Source organism: Physella acuta, unplaced genomic scaffold, assembly GCF_028476545.2.
Source record: "Physella acuta isolate Inbredline_101_S28 unplaced genomic scaffold, ASM2847654v3 ptg000409l, whole genome shotgun sequence".
Lineage (NCBI taxonomy): Eukaryota > Metazoa > Mollusca > Gastropoda > Physidae > Physella > Physella acuta.
In genome coordinates, this window is record NW_026731928.1 from 224,908 (window position 1) to 244,400 (window position 19,493).

Sequence of the window (19,493 nt, forward strand, 5' to 3'; positions counted from 1 at the left end):
TGGAATCCTCTTAAAATATTGCGTCAGTCTGTCTTCTGAGACCGCAGCAACGCGCGGGACGGGTACGCTGGTTTAATATAAATTTCTTCTAAATAAATAATTCTCTTCATGGATACCATAGAAAACACCAAGCGGTAAGCGCCCCTAGCAGCCCCCTCTCTTTCTCTCTATCCCTACCACCCCGATCCCTACATGGTCTGGTGAGCTGTGGTTCAAGCTAAATATTTACAATCGTAGAGCCGGGTTTAGTGACAGCTATTTGGGGCAGATAATTTAGTTTGAAACGATTTTAAACTTAGTGGAGGTAACTCAGAGGGGGCTGCTTTCATTGGGGGGGGGGTGTAGGTTTTGTGGGAAAGGAGGGTGGGGAGGGGGATGTTATCGTCCTTAACGAGCTACTGATAGTGTTTTAAAGCAAATATTTTCAGTGGCAGCATTGTTACTGTCGAATTCACAAATTATGAATTACTGAAAAGTAGAACAAGTGAACGCCAAATAAAGATGTGCATAATAGTGCGCAACATTATTAGTACTTTATAAACTTACGTGCGTTTTTTGAGAAATCGGAAATAGCGTAAATTAGTACTTCCTGTCAACGGAAATTACTCAAAATTTGACAGAAGGCAGAGAATTAGATCTTTTACTTACATGTGAAATTTCATTTATATATCTGAAATAGTACTCAAGTTATAGGCTTTTGAAAAATTCAAAGTAGAAAAAGTACCACTTTCGGTTATCGGAAATCGCTCAAAAGTTTATACGGATCTACGATTTTGATAAAATACTTATATATGAAATTTCATCAACCTAGCTGTAACGGTACTCAAGTAATCGTGTTTACACACACACACACACACAGACACACAGACATACGGACAAGATTGCAAAATTATGTTTTTCTGTATCAGTGAGGTGTAAAACGTCGAGATTTGTAAAAAAAAAATCTCGATTTTTTTTGCACGATTACAAGACTTTCTCTATACTTCGTATATACGAGAAAGTAAAAATGCAGTTTCAGGGGAACGGCGGAGGGGGTTATGTGTTGAGGTGTGGTGTTTTTAAAGAGAGTGGTGGTGGGGGGGGGGGGGGGAGCGAAGATCTGGCTTTTTGTGAAAATGTGTTACAATTAGAGAAGGGGGGTTGGGTGCAAAATCGTCTGAAGAGTGAGTCGTCGTTAATGGGTGACCACTTTATGATTGTATATTGACGTCACCATCATTTTGGGCTGTGGCTTTATGTGACGATATGTAACGAGAAAAAAGAGGGTTGAGTTAATGGCGTAGCATTTATTTTGCATTTTTTAAGGATACAAATAATAAAAACACTGCTTATTTTGTTTTACATGTGTGACGACATTTCGTTAAACCAAATGTATTGAATAGTAGGACTTACAGATTATTAGTTCTCCCCCCCCCCTGAAGCAATTATCCCCTGTCATTTACCCCCCGCCAAGGAGGACATCCCCCCCCCCCCTCACGGACACACCTCTTAAGGTACAGCTGGGGTTAGGAATAGGGTTATGGTTAGGGTTACGGCTAGGGTTAGGGTTAGCGTTAGGGCTAGGGTTAGAGTTAGGGTTAGCGTTCTGGCCAAGATTAGGATTATGGTTAGGGTTACGGCTAGGGTTAGCGTTAAGGCTAGGGTTAGAGTTAGGGCTAGAGTTAGAGTTTGGGCTAGGGCTAGCGTTCGTGCTAAGGTTAGGGTTATGGTTAGAGTTAGGGTTAGCGTTCGGGCTAAGGTTAGGGTTAGCGTTCGGGCTAAGGTTAGGGTTAGGTTCAGAATTAGAGTTAGTGTTATGGTCAGGGTTAGGATTAAGGCTAGGATTAGGGTTAGTGTTATGTCAAGGTTAGGCTGAGACCTAAGTCTAGAGTTGGTTTTGGTTATGTGTTGAGTTTTAGGCTGAGGTGAATGCTTAGGGTTTGGTAATTTTTTTATCGATTAGGAATAAGGAAATACATAGGTATAGAGTTTGAGTTAGGATCATAACTTGAGGCCGGGGGGGGGGGGGGGATTCTCCAGGGGGGTTATTGACAAGGGGTAATTGCCCCGGGGGGTAAATACGGGAGGGGGGTAATTGACGGGGTGGGGGTAATGTCATGTAGCCAGGTCCACTATTAGAAAGCCAAGATTCCAAACTTTGTAGCCTTATGTATAGGTAATCTAATCTCATACAAGTTCTTGAAAGCAACATCAAAGACGAGAAATAAGAATAGCCATCGTTGTCGGCTTATTTAACAGGGAAGCCTTAATCTAAATCAATCAACGACAATGTCTTTAAGACAATAAACCTTAACTTTGCTTGAAATAACAATATCGTTCTTCATTCAGTCAAACTCAACATTATGGCTTCACTGAACTTTGTCATTGAAATGCATGTGTAGTTTGAAATGTGTGTCTGTTAAAATTGTACAGTTGATACCGAATATATCCAGCCTTTTTCTTCTTCGTTCAGTTGCTTTTCTTTCTGGATTTCTTTTCTTATCTTTTGTCAATCCAAGAACAAGTGTTGTATCCCCAAGATAGGTTGCTATCCCCAACTATAGAGCCTCATCTACACGGGAGATTGAACTCAGGACTTCTCGGTTTAGCAACCACAAACTTTACAAGTTCTTGATTTTGGTATTGGCGTGTCAGTTTTCTTCTTTATTTAGTCGACATCTAAAGTTAAACAAAAACAGTTGCCTACCTCAGCAAAAGTCAATGTAGGCCAATTATGGCCAGTGTAGCAATTAGCAACATCAAAGTTGATTTGGATTCCATGCAACACTCATTCCATACTTCTCTAGTGTGGAGGTCTTTATTATTAATATTATCCTGTTTGTTTGATACTTTTCTTTGACTTAATAATAATAAACATAGGCACTTTTTGCCTGGAGTACAAACTGGGTCACAGTATTCTCTGGTAAACAATTAAGTTATTTTCCAAATATGTGCTCAGCTAATAGAAACAGCTTTCCTAGATTGTTTTATTTTTATTTATTTTTTGTTTTTTTTTAAAGGGCTTCAACTGTTTTAATGTCAAATTGTGCTGGGAATACTATAACTACATACTACACTTTTCAGCTTTCAATCACTCGCATCTTGTACACAGTAAGAAAACCAAATACATCAAATTTTGCTAAATAATTTATTTATGCATATAAAGCCAAAAATGAATATATCAGGATTATTGCAATTAACGCCATTTGCAGATTCTTGTTTAACTATGGTAGATGGAAGTATTAGTTGCCTTTCACATCACTTTTCACTTCCTGAAACAAAACAAAATGATTTTCTTAAAAATCCATCTGAAATAATAACATTAGCAAAAAAAAAATCTTTAGTTTAATACATAAAAACAAAACAAGAAAAAAGTGATTGAATGGGATAAATCATGGCATAGATATCTATAAAGTTTTGCTTTAGTGATAAAGGGGTAAAAATTTAAGGTCTTTTAAGTGAAACATAAGCTAGAGAAATAAACTATTTGGCCTAATTTAAATAATTTAATTCCTTTCTCCCAAAACACTACATGTATCCCTAAAAAAAGGAAAACTTAAAATGTATCAATATTTACCTTGTGTATAAACTCTTCTGTACATCTACTGTATCAGCTTGACGCTCATTAGGTATGCCTAGTTCCTGTTGAGCAGTTAAGACAAATTAAGTAAATAATTCAAATTTGTAAGACAAACCACTAAATGATAATGTAAGATATATATATATATATATATATATATATATATATATATATATATATATATATATATATATATATATATATATATATCCTGCTTGCAAATCAGCATATTTTGCAAAAAAAATATTTAAAAAGATATAGAATTATTTATAAAAATACATATTGTATCAATCATCACAAATGACTTGGTCTTACTAGGTAAAATATTTTTTAAATACAATATTTATACAAATAAAAATCTATCTCAATCAACTGTCATGTTCAAAATAAACCAAAGTAAACTTGTGATAACTTACCTGTTTCAAGTTTGAGAGGATTCACCCAGTTCTGGCCACTGAAGCAGATTAGATGATTGTATTGTAACACTTGTGATATACTGATTGCAAATTTTTTCAGTTTTAGTCCTGGAGATCCATGTTGTAGGCATAGACTGTTAAACCTGGATAGTAATATTATAGAAGTAAATTATATCTAGTATAAGTATAATATAAATATTTAAAAAATAAATGACACTAAATTATATTTATCATCATTGGAAATAAAAGTGGTAGAATTAAGTTATAAAAAAAACAAATTATAAAATTTAAAGCAGCTTATTAATAATTGTCATACCTTTTCCTGCTTTTATGTCAAATGTAAGAGGTAATAGAGAATAAACATCTTGTGTCATTTAGTATGCTGTAGTCTTATTACTGGTAAAAATGAAATCTTCCCTTTTTGGGTGAACCTGTAAAAGAGAAATTACAACATGGATAAAAACAATGAATTTCATATCTAATCCTCAACTAGTTATCACCCCAATCCTAACCTCATTTTTTAAAACCAATTTCTAAATATGTTTCAGAACAAATTTATGTTAAGTCTACCTATTTTAATGTTCAGAATACTAATAGTTATCAGAACTACCTCCAGTTGAAATTCAAGATACCTTTATATAAAGTTATTAGGCTGCTACATCTGAAAACTAAGGTCAATGCAAAGACTTCCAAATTAACGATAAGTAGGCTTGTATAGATATTGTATATAATTACTAGCCCAATAGTATTACTCTACGACCAATGTATAGGGCAATGTATCAGACCTAATTCCTATAATTAGGCCTACTAATTATTAAATAATTAATAGATCTAACCGTAGGATAATTACAATTATGGGCCTTAGCTGACATAGAGAGCTGAATACTTAACAAAACACTTTTAAAAATTATGGTAAGCTAAGTGAGTTGAATTATTTTATTTAGATAGGCCTAGGCTATAATATACTCTATAGTGATAACCGCAGAGTAGCATATAATCATAATTTAAAATTAAATCTATACGCAACATTAAGCCTCTGCCTTGTTGCCTAATTAAAAACTAAAGCCTATTAAGCCTTTTCCTAATAAGCCTTTGGCCTAATTTAATAACTTAGCCTAGGCCTATATAATATATAAATAAGCTAAACTACTTGTAAGACCTAATAGACTAATGACTAAGAGAGTGCAGGCCCCTATCCGATATTATATAATATATGCTCTCAATATCATAATATCGAACACTGATTACATTAATTTACATAAGGCTATAACATCTTAACTCTAATGGCTAATACTATTTCTACTAATAAAATAGGCTTGGTCTAGTTTTAACTTATGACAATTATAATATTTTTAGTAGATGGCTGAGCCTTAAATTTAAATACTAAAATAGATTTAGCCTACTATCATACTACTCTGCCTATTGTTGGTCTAATTAATAATTTATTTTTCATTTAGAATTTTAGATCTCCAATACATAACTGGCCTAGGTCCTAAATAAATTATTTTTATTTTATTGAGCCCTTAATGTATAAGATATGATCTGTTTTTTTTTATAAAAATAAGCCTATACAATACACACATGACATTTTTGTTCATTGCTCATGATTCTCAGTCTGAACTAGTGATTTATCTAATATCTAGTACTACTTTAGGCCTATTTAATTATTTATTAGTAGGCTGAATAAAATCTAAGCTATCCTTTATTACTATATTGGCCTATATTATAGGCCTATTATTCTATAATTAATTTATGTTTTCTTTCAATACATAGTAGATCCTGTGGTACCTCAACATTCTAGTGCCTCGACATACGAGATTTTTAAAATATGCGCAGTTGAGTGAGTAATCGCTTTGAGTTACAAGCAAAATTTGAGATACCATATTCTGTGGCTTTCACAGTTCATGGAAAAGAAATACCCCCCAAAAGATGCAAATGATTATTCATCGCAGCTATTTAATTTTAATAATATGCGTCTTACTCATATTTGCAGCATTATGAAAGGGAGAAAGAAATTAACTTCCTGAACAAGTTTTATTTTAAGCTACCAGCACATAAAGGTGACTTAAATAAAGCAGGGCAAAAAAAGAAAAAAAAGCTGTCACGAAAATTAGAGAATCTAGGTCTTACTTAAGCTAACGTAGACGTAATAATTTTATTTAGTATTAGTATTTAGGCCTTACGTTTAAGTCTTAAGCGCCAAGTGCAACAATGCTCAGTGAATTTTAGCCATGGTCCATTGAGTTTAGGAATAATGTATAGGCCTAATGTGTAGCTTTAGTAATTTTTAGACCTAAGCCTAAGCTTGTACATACAGATCTAGATCTACAAACAATTTGAAATAGAAGAGATTTAAAATTGAATAGATCCAAAAGGACAGCTATGCCACGGAAATGATTATCTTTCTATTCTAGATCTAGAATCTATTAGATCTAGATCTCTAGTGCTACTGAAAAATTACTAGATCTAGATTCTAGAATCTAGATCTAGATCTAGATCTAGATCTAGAAATCTAGCTAGATATCTATTATCTAGATCTATCATTTACTTACGAGGCACTAGGCATACTTTTAACTTTTCTCTCTAGTCAATAATGTAGATTTCTAGATTCTAGATCTAAATTTAAATCTAGATCTTGCAGATTTACGTAGGTTATACATCAGTGTAAATCGTTGATCAAGTAGATCTAGATCTAGAGGATCTAGAGATCTAGATCTGGACTAGCTCTCGTCAAAACAAAATGGCTGGAATCTTCAGCTACATTTCTCGTTTCGTTTCTTTTTTTTAACCATAAAATATAGAGTCTTCGGAGTTAAGAGTTTTTTATTAATTCTCTACGACAGTCTCATTTGAGAACGAATGGAAGGGTCTTATTCTCATCAACACTGTTGGAGAGAAACTCAACGTTTTTGTCGTTGAGACAATACGCATGGGGTGTGAATACGAAGTAAAGTGTAAAAGTTCCGTTTTTAAACCTGATAGTCTATGGAGCAAGCCGCCAGTAAAACTGAGTTCAGCCTGTTTATGTGACCTCGGCATATTAATCCAATTTCTTTCCTGAGATGGGTGGACTCAGGAACGATCTACTGAATTGAACCAGGCTTCGATATATATATATATATATATATATATATATATATATATATATATATATATATATATATATATATATATATATATATATATATATATATATATATATATATATATATATATATATATATATAATATACAATATACAATATATGTCTGTCTGTCTGTCTGTCTGTCTGTCTGTCTGTCTGTCTGTCTGTCTGTCTGTCTGTCTGTCTGTCTGTCTGTCTGTCTGTCTGTCTGTCTGTCCGTCTGTCCGTCTGTCCGTCTGTCCGTCTGTCCGTCTGTCCGTCTGTCCGTCTGTCCGTCTGTCCGTCTGTCCGTCTGTCCGTCCGTCCGTCTGTCCGTCCGTCCGTCTGTCTGTCTGTCCGTCTGTCTGTCGGTCTATATATATAAACAACTAAATCATTGCGTTCTTAAATCCAGATTATGACAGGTGTATGGTTTGCTTTCCTGTTAATATAATTAATCTTTTTGTTTGTGTTACAGAACTCAATAATAACTATGCTAGAAGAGCTACTCTCCACATTACCCACATGGGCGTGGCTTGTGGTTGTCCTCATATCTCTGGTGTGGTGGTACAACCACAAGCCAGCACCACCAAACTACCCGCCTTCTCCTGGTCTGTCCCTGCCTCTGATTGGTCATCTCTATTTGATGGAGAAAGATCCAAGAAAAAACTTCAGACAATGGGCACGGACATTAGGAGGGGCTTTCAGCTTAAAGATGGGGACAGCACCGTTTGTAGTGTTGAACAAATACGAGCTGATCCATGAGGCGCTTGTTAAGCAGGGAGACAACTTTTCTAACAGATCAACCATAGATTTCTTTTCTTCACAATTTCCTGAACGAACAAATGGAATTGCTCTTTCGTCCGGACCGCTATGGAAAGAAATACGAACAGCATCGATGACAATTATGAGATATTTAGGAATGGGTAAAAATATACTTGCGGACAAAATATCTGATGTGGTTGAAGTTTACCTGCAGGAGCTATCTCACCTGAACGGTAGAGCAACAAATGTCAGGAATTTAACCAACGCTTGCGTCGCTAACGTCATCTGTTCAATTATCTTCGGGAAAAAATTCAAGATGTCCGACCCCACATTCAACCAACTCTTACATCTCAATGAAACGCTAGCCTCTACGCTATCCTCAACATCACTGCTCAACATTTTCCCTTTTCTGAAGTACATTCCTTTTGACCCATTGAACACAAAATACGTTGCACGTATTGTCACAAATATTAAACTCTACACTCGTGAACTTGTAAACAAATGCCTGGAAGAACACGACCCAGATTGTGACGATAACTTTATCCTTTGTTTTGTGAATGAGATAAAAACAAAACAGGAAGGTCGTAGTCACACGCTTTTAGACGAAGAGAAACTTGGCGTCTTAGTTGAAGATTTGTTAGCAGCTGGGACTGAGACTACTAGTACAACGATAATGTGGGCCATGCTGTACGCTTTACATTACCCAGAAACACAGGAGAAAATATATCAGGAAATAGTTGACAGTGTTGGAACTAATCGATCACCTACAATTTATGACAAGCCGAATCTAAAATACTTAAACGCATTTACTATGGAAGTCCAAAGAATAACGACTATATTTCCACTAGCTCTGATTCACGAATGTTCACAAGACACGACCGTTGGCGGTTACACCATCCCTAAAGGGACACAAGTCCTGCCCAACTTGGATTTTGTACACAACGACCAGCAAGTCTGGGGAGACCCGGGGAACTTTAGACCCGAGAGATTTCTTGATGACCACGGTGACGTCATCTCCCGTGAAGAACTAATGCCCTTTTCTATAGGTCGTCGGGTTTGTTTGGGAGAGTCGCTAGCTAAGACGGAGTTGTTTCTCTTTCTGTCTGCTTTGTTTCAAAGGTTAGAAGATTTTAATATCTACTATTGAAGCTACTAACGCTTTTAATTTTTTTTGATTTATATGCAAATTAAACCATCAAAGGTAGTTGCTGAATGATGGTATTTTGTGTTAGTCAGTTTTCACTGCTCAATAGTGTCGTCAATTATAGTTAATACACAAAATATTGAATTCCTAAAACCTAAAAAATTTAACTAATACATTAATTGTTTTTTTTATGGTTGATTGAGAGCTGGGAAGGGGTGAGAAATTCTTTTTAATTATCATCAAAATATCATGAAATCTATAAATACATACATTCATATTTTTTAACAAAAAATAATAATTTAGGTGTGTGTGTGCGTGTGTTACTTTGTTTGCATGTGTGTATGCATTTATATTGTGAGTTGTGTAATTGAACACATAGCTAAGACTTTCACTATATTTCTGTTCCATCACCCAAGTTAAAGTTGTTAACACAGCTCGACTTCGCTGATGATAATTGTTTGACTTTCATGGTTGTCTCATCCTCACCAGGTTCCGCCTGCTCCCAGCTGACCCACCCCATCTACCAACACTGACAGGTGTCTTTGGTCTCACTGTAGGGCCGGAGGGATTTGAAATTAGACTGGCAGAGAGAGAGACAATCTGATACAAACAAGATACAGTCACTATATCATCACATTCTTTAAGTAATTTCAATATTAAATATGTATAGTTATACATACACAAATATATATATATATATATATATATATATATATATATATATATATATATATATATATATATATATATACATAGTTATACATACACCAATATATATATATATATATATATTGGTATATATATATATATATATATATATACATAGTTATACATACACCAATATATATATATATATATATATATATATATATATATATATATATATATATATATATATATATATATATATATATATATATAAATGTGTGTGACTGTGTGTGTATTTGCACATTTATATTAATGTTTACTCATGCTTTTTAAAAATATTGTGTAGTTATGAAATATGAAATTGTATTGCTGAACGTACATTGTAGAGACATTGAACGAATAGTTTTATTAATTACAGCTAGATGTTTTCGTATGTTGATGATAAATTACAACGGTTAGTAATCTTTAAATGTTTCTTCTTATTGTAAGTTTTTACTCAGTTTGTTTTGTGTTTGCGGATACATTTGTAACCCAGTTTTGATGCAACGAAATATTTGTTCAAGTATAAGCATTGGTCGTTAGTTGATTCACGTATACAATTTAGCAACCAATTTTTTTATCAAATAAAGTGGGGGTGATTTCTCCTAAACTTTCTCGAATGTTAGAGTTTGGATTAGGCTTAAGTGTTCATATTTCAATATAGATATTTCATTGGAAAAGTAATATATTTCCTAAACCCGGGCAACGACAGGCATATGCTGTTTAAATAACACACACGTAAAGAACCTTTACGGATAGTTTTTTCACAGATGCCAGCGCAGGGCCTGGCCGGGACGTCTGGTATTCTTATATATCATTACGGGGGATGGCAAGTCGGGATATAAATATGCTTTGTATTCAATTTTTATACAGGCCTACTTAAAATTTTTAATATATAATAGAATCTCGTAGAAAAAAGAATTGCGCACCAACTGAACTGTAAACAATGCTTGTATTATAGTGCAGAACACTAGTACTTAATAAATTCATATGCATTTTTTGAGACATCTGGGGGTCCAAATTTCAAAATTTATGAAAATCTCGATTTCGATTTTTTGCACGATTACAATACGTCCTTTATACTCCTTATTCGAGAAAGTAAAAAGTATTTTTTCCCCATTTCCAGTGCTTAACAAAAGTTTATTATTATACACTTCTAAAGATTTTATTTTAAATTTCTCTTACATCAAAAGATGGACGAATAATTTCTGCTGTTAAATGATTCAAAATATGAAATTTTTTATAAAAAGATAAAAATAAGAAAAAAGTGGAAAAAAATCATATGAATTTTATTGTTTTGGTTCAGATAAAAATTGGTTTTTAGAGTGTGTGGATGAGAAGAGAGTATAGGGTTATTTAGATCTTGATTTCCTCCAATTAAATTTGTATAATAGTTGGCTGATGACTATAGCCACAGCCGTAGCCACAGCCCTAGCCCTAGCCCTAGCCCTAGCCCTGGCCCTGGCCCTGGCCCTGGCCCTGGCCCTGGCCCTGGCCCTGGCCCTGGCATTGGCCCTGGCATTGGCCCTGGCCCTGGCCCTGGCCCTGGCCCTGGCCCTGGCCCTGGCCCTAGCCCTAGCCCTAGCCCTAGCCCTAGCCCTAGCCCTAGCCCTAGCCCTAGCCCTAGCCCTAGCCCTGGCCCTGGCCCTGGCCCTGGCCCTGGCCCTGGCCCTAGCCCTGGCCCTAGCCCTAGCCCTAGCCCTAGCCCTAGCCCTAGCCCTAGCCCTAGCCCTAGCCCTAGCCCTAGCCCTAGCCCTAGCCCAAGCCCTAGACCTAGACCTAGCCCTAGCCCTAGCCCTAGCCCTAGCCCTAGCCCTAGCCCTAGCCCTAGCCCTAGCCCTAGCCCTAGCCCTAGCCCTAGCCCTAGCCCTAGCCCTAGCCCTAGCCCTAGCCCTAGCCCTAGCCCTAGCCCTAGCCCTAGCCCTAGCCCTAGCCCTAGCCCTAGCCCTAGCCCTAGCCCTAGCCCTAGCCCTAGCCCTAGCCCTAGCCCTAGCCCTAGCCCTAGCCCTAGCCCTAGCCCTAGCCCTAGCCCTAGCCCTAGCCCTAGCCCTAGCCCTAGCCCTAGCCCTAGCCCTAGCCCTAGCCCTAGCCCTAGCCCTAGCCCTAGCCCTAGCCCTAGCCCTAGCCCTAGCCCTAGCCCTAGCCCTAGCCCTAGCCACAGCTTCAAGTTATCAGACTATGAGTGGGGAGGGGGAGGCTAATTGCTTTGGTGGTAATTGACATTACCATAATGCACTGGCTTAGTTGCATCAATATACCATCGCCTTTAATTCTTTGAACTTTTCGGTTTAGCAGATGCTCTATGTTCTATCATGTTCTGTTATATGTTACGGGCGAGCGGATAACTGGGTTATTTGAGCTATACCATATGTCGCAACTATTGACGGCTAGTATCATGGACGGCTAGTATCATGGACGGCTAACATAATGGATGGCTAATATAAAGGACAGCTAATATCGTGGATGGCTAATATCATGGATAGAATCTTGGATGGCTAATATCAGGGACAGCTAATATAATGGATGGCTAATATAAAGGACAGCTAATATCATGGATGGCTAATATCATGGACGTTTAGAATCTTGGATGGCTAATATCATTGACGTCTAAATTTTGGACTGCTACTATCATGGACGGCTAGTATCATGGACAGCTAATGTCATGGACGGCTAATATCATGGACGTTTAGAATCTTGGATGGCTAATATCATGGACGGCTAATATCATGGACGGCTAGTATCATGGACGGCTAGTAAGCCTACCATGAATGGTATTAGCTGTTGTATTTGTTTATGATGATCAGGGCGATCAGGTTCGTGTATGATGCTCGTATAACGCAATACGGCTGTGGTGGGGTTATGGTTGACTTTCGCGGGATAGAATAGTTTTTTTGTGTGCTACCTCTAACCTAACACCCCTTTTTGTCAGACGATTCTATTATTCTAGACTTATCAGACACAGTTATCCATATAATCCAAATATTTTTAGACTCTCCCCTGCAATGTGAAGTAGATAAATATAAACAAAATAAACTTGGCCTTTCATGAACATTTGAAACATGACACACACTGTAATAGACCCACCCAATCTATTTACGATGCATTTGCATAAAATTAGCATCGACCATGGTCTAAATATTGCAGTGGATTCTATAAACATCAGGCGATAGGTTACATTTGATTTTGCGTTAAAAATTTTAAAGCTATCGTTTCTAGACTGACTTTGGCATTCTGGTAAAGTATTTATATTCTCCTATATTTTACATGTATTTTCATCATTAATGTATTTACAGCTGCATTAAAATGTAGTTTCTAAACCTAATTAAAATTAACATTGTAAAATGTCATTTGTTAATTTGAAACTCATTTTAACTTTTAAAAAGTGTTGAGAATATGAAAGGTTTTCGACTTCTGTCGGTAGGAATCAAAAATGAAAGGGAACATGTTGAATAACTACATTTCACATATTCAGAAAATGTAGTACACAATACGCACCTAATTTATACACTACTAGACGACTCAGTTATCCGTTGGATAATTGTCTCTCCGTAGCACCGCGCCGCTTTTACCACTTTATTTAAGCCTACCATACGCATCGATCCCTTCTCCATTAATATCCTTTTGTACCAAACGCTCGCTCCCCCCCCCCCCCACTCAGCATGTCATAGTTAAGAAGTATATCCAAAAGCTTTTTCAGTAAAAATGATTACCCAATATGTAAACATCTGGTTTATAGGGCGTTTTATAACTCCATTTTTTACTTTCTCGTATATACGAAGTATAGAGAAAGTCTTGTAATCGTGCAAAAAAAAAAAAGAACGAGATTTTTACAAATCTCGACGTTTTACATCTCACTGATACGGAAAAACATAATTTTGCAATCTTGTCCGTATGTCTGTGTGTCTGTGTGTGTGTGTGTGTGTGTGTCCGTGTGTAAACACGATAACTTGAGTACCGTTACAGCTAGGTTGATGAAATTTCATATATAAGTATTTTATCAAAATCGTAGATCCGTATCAACTTTTGAACGATTTCCGATAACCGGAAGTGGTACTTTTCCTACTTTGAATTTTTCAAAAGCCTATAACTTGAGTACTATTTCAGATAGATAAATGAAATTTCACATGTAAGTAAAAGATCTAATTCTCTACCTTCTGTTAAATTTTGAGTCATTTCCGTTGACCGGAAGTACTAATTTACGCTACTTCCGATTTCTCAAAAAACAAATGTAAATTTTTAAAGTACTAATAATATTGAGCACTATTATGCACTTTTTTATTTGGCGTTCACTTAGTGTGCAATTGATTTGTATACGAGATTTTATTCTAACTTTAAAACTTTAAGTATTTAAAATGGATTAAAAATCATGTCTATAGCCCGAGTTCCCATCCCCTGTTATTTTATATAAGAATATTCGAGAAAGTTTAGGGGAGATCACACCGGTTTATTAGATTTCAGAATCAACATGTTAGAAGAGCTACTCTCCACACTACCCACAGTAAAGAAGTATATCCAAAAGCTTTTTCTGTAAAAAAAAATTATCATCCGGTATGTAAACATCTGGTTTACAGTGCGTTAAAACTCAATTTTTTATATTTCAGACCACCATGCTAGAAGAGCTATTCTCCACACTACCCACATGGGCGTGGCTTGTGGTTGTCCTCATATCTCTGGTGTGGTGGTACAACCACAAGCCAGCACCACCAAACTACCCGCCTTCTCCTGGTCTGTCCCTGCCTCTGATTGGTCATCTCTATTTGATGGAGAAAGATCCAAGAAAAAACTTCAGACAATGGGCACGGACATCAGGAGGGGCTTTCAGCTTAAAGATGGGGACAGCACCGTTTGTAGTGTTGAACAAATACGAGCTGATCCATGAGGCGCTTGTTAAACAGGGAGATAACTTTTCTGATAGATCAAAACATGACTGCTTTTCTAAATTATTCCCTGCACGAACAAATGGAATTGCTCTTTCGTCCGGGCCGCTATGGAAAGAAATACGAACAACATCAATGACAATATTAAGAGATTTAGGGATGGGTAAAAATATCCTGGCGGAGAAAATATCTGAGGTGGTTGAAGTTTACCTGCAGGAGTTATCTCACCTGAACGGTAGAGCAACGAATGTCAGGAATTTAACCAACGCTTGCGTCGCTAACGTCATCTGTTCAATTATCTTCGGGAAAAAATTCGAGCTGTCGGACCCCAGATTTAATCAACTCTTACATCTCAATCAACGACTAACTTCAGCGTTTTCATCCTTATCTATTTTCAACTTCTTCCCTTTTCTAAAGTACATACCCTTTGACCCTTTCAAAGCACAAAACCTGGTATCCATTCTTCAAGCTATGAAACAATACATGCAAGATCTTGTAAATGTATGTGTGGAGAATCAAGACTCCTGTAACTATGACAATTTTATTGTCGCGTTTGTCAACGATTTTAAATATAAACACTCGAAAGGTCAAGCAACACTATTGGATAAAGAAAAATTAAGCGTCGCCGTTGAAGATTTATTTGCAGCGGGTACTGATACCACAGGTTCAACGATGATGTGGGCCATGCTGTACGCTTTACATTACCCAGAAACACAGGAGAAAATTTATCAGGAAATTGTTGAGAATGTTGGAACTAATCGATCACTTACAATTTACGACAAGCCAAAGCTAAATTATTTAAACGCGTTCATCATGGAAGTCCAAAGAGTGACCACAATCATCCCATACGCTACAGTGCACGAGTGTTCACAAGACACGACCGTTGGCGGTTACACCATCCCTAAAGGGACACAAGTCCTGCCCAACTTGGATTTTGTACACAACGACCAGCAAGTCTGGGGAGACCCGGGGAACTTTAGACCCGAGAGATTTCTTGATGACCACGGTGACGTCATCTCGCGCGAGGAACTGATACCCTTCTCAGTAGGTCGACGGTTATGTCTGGGCGATTCCTTGGCTAAAATGGAGTTGTTTCTCTTCCTAGCTGATTTATTTCAAAGGTGAGTTTACCAGCGGTAAAAATTAAACCACATTAATAATTAAAAACATATCAAAATATTCTGAACACATTAAACAACCAATACTTTATAAAGGTAGTTACGTTGCAGAAAATGCCATGTGTTTAGCTACTCGTGAGATACTGCAATGTATTACAATAAAGTGTATTTTATAAAAATATAAAGAAGCAAAGTTGTTTTTAAACTATGAAACATAACTATGTTTAGTAAATTTAAATAAGAACCTTAAGGGACGGCGAGGTCTAGCGGTAGAGAGATAGACTGCTAACCCTAGAGTCGAGTTCGAATCCGGGTTCAAATCAGTGGAACGTCATTGAGTCCACCCAGCTCTGATGGGTACCTAACTCACGTTTGGGAAACAAAGGCGGCTCGGTATTGTGCTGACCAAACTATCCCCTTATATGCCGATGTCTATGAATCAGACGAACTCTACTTCATCTGCCTCATGTGTCTTGGGCACGAACGAGATTAAGTATAAGAAGAAATAAGAATCTTGTGTTACAATCAAAATTACTTATTATTTCAGTATAATTTTCATACTCCTCTTTTTTCCTCCCAGGTTTCGCCTGCTCCCAGGTGACCCAACCACCTTACCACCACTGGAAGGTGTCTTTAGTATCGCCGTAACACCATTGGCTTTTGACATCTGCATGGTGGAGCGAAACAACTGATGTCAACTAGTTAATGTCAATAATTTGATGTCAATATTCTGTTTATGTTTGATATCATTAGTTCATAAGAGTAACGTTATCGGTTGAAAAACATCACATCGTCAGATCATAAGAGTATCGTTAACGGCTGAAAAACATCACTTAGTCAGAGTGATGTCGGGGTCGGCGTGGGTCGAGTCGGTAAAGCTCATGGTTGCTAAACCGAAAAGTCTCGAGTTCGAAAACCTCGGGCAGATGAGGCTCGTTAGCTGGGGACAGCCGCTTTCTAGGAGAGACAACTCCAAAATTAAACAACTGCTGTTTCTAGTTTGCTCTTGGTTGGACAAATGCTATGGAAGCAAATCAAAAAGAAAAGCAGGCTGAAAATCGGAGTTCAATGGCCTCAACGGCGCATAACCAGTTGACACGTAAAGCTTAATTGTGTTGGAGGCGTGGGTCAAGTCAGCAAAAAAGCTCATGGTTGATAAATTCAAACAATGTCTCGTGTTCAAACGCACTGGCAGATAAATCTCAATCCCTCCAACACTAATAATTAAGAACGAGGAAGAAGAAAAGAAGAGTGATGTCCATCACCTTTTCACGTCTGAGCCCAAAACCACATGCGGCAGATGAAGTAGAGCTCATCTTATTCAACGACCTCGGCATACAAGGGGATTATGTGGTCAGCGCTATCTTCTACTACCTTAAACCCTGATTCGAACTCCAGACTTTTGGGTTAGCGGTCTAGTGCCTGTACCGCTAATTCTTTCAGAATAATTTTAACGTGATTAAAATACCATGTTTGACGCAGTTTTTCACATGGCAGTTATTATCAGAGGGCAACAGCTTTACTACAGAGACCACAAGCGACGCCTACTGATTGGTTGTAGCGCCGAGTAAATGTGTTGCTGTCATTGGTTTAAATACTCCACAAAACATGTCTAGTCTAGGTGATTGTTCATTGTTTAACCTAGATCAACCAAAGTAGGACCAATGCAGCTGAATTGAATTAGTTCTTGTGTTGAAGATTTTATTTTATTAACAAATTAAACTCAATCATTCTAATCTAAAGAGATGTTAATTTTCGTTGTTGTATTTCTTTCTGAAGCATTTATATCTGGTTTGTTTTGTTTTAATAATTTCGTATATTTTAGCTTTATTGTGTACGGAGTATATGGGGAAGTATTTTATTGTATACGGAGTATATGTGGAAAGTATTATAACCTTGAAAAAAAAGAGAGATTTTGGACAAATCTTCGATATTTAACATATAGTTTAATGAATTAAATTAATTTTGGAAAAGTTTTGTTTTACAAAAATTTGTTACAAAATTTAATTTTAAAAAAAAGTTCATTTGAAAAATTACTAAAAATAGTAACGATATTTTGGTTATCAAATGGTTTGGATTTTCCTAAAGGATTGGACTATTTTACAATTGTATGTTGTAAACAAAAACCAACTCATTTTGAATTTCTGTGGTATTCATTTAGTTGTAGACGACTCAATTGAGTGGGAGAACTCATGATTGTTATTCCAAAAATTCCAGAGTTTGAAGCCCAGGGTAGATAAGGCGCAATACATGGAAACTTCAACCCATCGCAATCGGTGATACCATTTAGGTTAGGGGGGGGGGGGGGTGACACTAAAACGAAAAATTGCAAAATATACACAAGAAAAATACTTTTTTTGCCAGTCCCATTAATGATCTATTAAAGTTAAATAGTTTTTTAGGTACAAATCGACTATAGAGAAAACAATGCTACATCCAACTGTATAATTAACAGACTAAGGATACATATCGTTACTATTAAGTCTGCAGCGATTAAATCTTACACACATAGATGTACGCGTAAGTGGCATGCATTTAAATTATAGGTATATGTAGGTCGACACACACACAAACAAAAAAAAAACACACACACATATACACTTTGTTTCTTGGGGGGGGGGGGGTGGTGGTGACACCACGAAGTGCCGCATAGGGTGACACAAAACCTATCGACGCCATTGATTAATTTGAAATATACCAGCAAAGATCGAAACAGTGATCATTATGCATGGTCAACGCCTGATCTCCTCACCCAAACCCTTGTGTGTACCCACAGGATTACACTTCTGGGGGTGCGTCCATTGTCTCCTGAGGTGAGATCGAAAACAAGAAAATACAAAATACAGCCAAAGAAATTGATAACACCCAGAATTATTTATATTGGACATTTTATAGCGTAACAATAAAAAAATTCGATGAGTCACAGAAACACAACCCAAACGCTATTTAAAATAAATACTTAGCGAAAGAGTACAGCAAACTACCTTTTTGTAGACTTGGGGTATAGGGCATTACCCCCGCCCGCCCCCCCCCCCCCGACATAAGGGGTCATCCATAAATGACGTCACGCTTTTTTGGACGATTTTTACCTCCCCCCCCTCCCCTCCGTCACACGTCGTCACAAAAAGCCAGACCCCCCCCCCCTAAAATGACGTCACACCTCAACCTACAACCCCCCCCCCCCCCTCAAAATTGCATTTGAATTTTTTTAAAACATCGATATTTTTTCCAAAATCTTGTCTAAACTATTACAATTTATTAAAACAGTTATCTAGAACGCGAAATAACGTCTAAAATTCGTTTTCTAACATTCCTTTTTTTGTAATGCAAAAATGTGACGTCGCAACATCTGACCCCCCCCCTCCCCCTCATCACACATCGTCACAAAATTACGGACCCCCCCCTCCCCCCTACGAGTGTGACGTCATTTATGGATGACCCCTAACTCCCAGATATTCCCCCCCCCCACCCCCCCCCCCCCCTTCCCGATATAACACACGGAGAAAGTATCCCCTTGTCAATTACAAACTCAGAAGGACATTACCCCCGCTGATAGCTTAATTGACTTGGGTGTGTGTGTGTGGGGGGGGGTGAGGTTAATGTCCTAGTTCGTATTTCAAAGTTTAATTTACCCCTAAAGCGAGGCTTTATCACGGAAATTCAAAATAAAATATATAGCCTATATATATATAGGCGTTTTGTCTTCCTGAAAGATTTATGAAGTCGCCTATTTCTCATTGTTCTGGTGTATGGTGAATTGTGTGTGTCTGGTGTTGTATTCGTGACTGGGTGTGGTTCGTGGTGTTTGTGGGGGTGGGCTATG

General features: G+C 37.2%; 2 protein-coding genes and 1 long non-coding RNA gene across 3 annotated transcripts; 2 read left to right on the forward strand and 1 right to left on the reverse strand.

Annotated features, from left to right (window-relative positions):
- Nucleotides 1–3,119: 3,119 nt before the first annotated feature.
- Nucleotides 3,120–6,842, reverse strand: LOC131942519 (uncharacterized). Its single transcript, XR_009386773.1, has 5 exons — nt 6,528–6,842; nt 4,292–4,406; nt 3,976–4,118; nt 3,557–3,621; nt 3,120–3,251 (listed from the first exon to the last, which is right to left on the reverse strand). It is a non-coding gene; the product is annotated as an uncharacterized LOC131942519 (long non-coding RNA).
- A 720-nt stretch (nt 6,843–7,562) lies between these two features.
- LOC131942520 (cytochrome P450 2U1) lies at nt 7,563–9,684 on the forward strand. The gene is made up of 2 exons (XM_059302427.1): nt 7,563–8,963; nt 9,478–9,684. Exons 1-2 carry the CDS (start codon nt 7,573–7,575, stop codon nt 9,590–9,592), a joined length of 1,506 nt encoding a protein of 501 aa, XP_059158410.1. The 5' UTR covers nt 7,563–7,572; the 3' UTR covers nt 9,593–9,684.
- A 1,392-nt stretch (nt 9,685–11,076) lies between these two features.
- Nucleotides 11,077–16,362, forward strand: LOC131942497 (cytochrome P450 2J2-like). Its single transcript, XM_059302401.1, has 3 exons — nt 11,077–11,241; nt 14,277–15,673; nt 16,251–16,362. The coding sequence occupies exons 1-3, from the start codon at nt 11,077–11,079 to the stop codon at nt 16,360–16,362; spliced, it is 1,674 nt and encodes a 557-aa protein (XP_059158384.1).
- Nucleotides 16,363–19,493: the final 3,131 nt, after the last annotated feature.

Coding starts and splice junctions, on each gene's coding strand:
- LOC131942520 (XM_059302427.1), top strand. CDS start 7,573: ATGCTAGAAGAGCTACTCTCCACATTACCCACATGGGCGTGGCTTGTG. Junction 8,964..9,477: donor CTGTCTGCTTTGTTTCAAAG/GTTAGAAGATTT, acceptor CATCCTCACCAG/GTTCCGCCTGCTCCCAGCTG.
- LOC131942497 (XM_059302401.1), top strand. CDS start 11,077: ATGACTATAGCCACAGCCGTAGCCACAGCCCTAGCCCTAGCCCTAGCC. Junction 11,242..14,276: donor TGGCCCTGGCCCTGGCCCTG/GCCCTAGCCCTA, acceptor TTTATATTTCAG/ACCACCATGCTAGAAGAGCT. Junction 15,674..16,250: donor CTAGCTGATTTATTTCAAAG/GTGAGTTTACCA, acceptor TTTTCCTCCCAG/GTTTCGCCTGCTCCCAGGTG.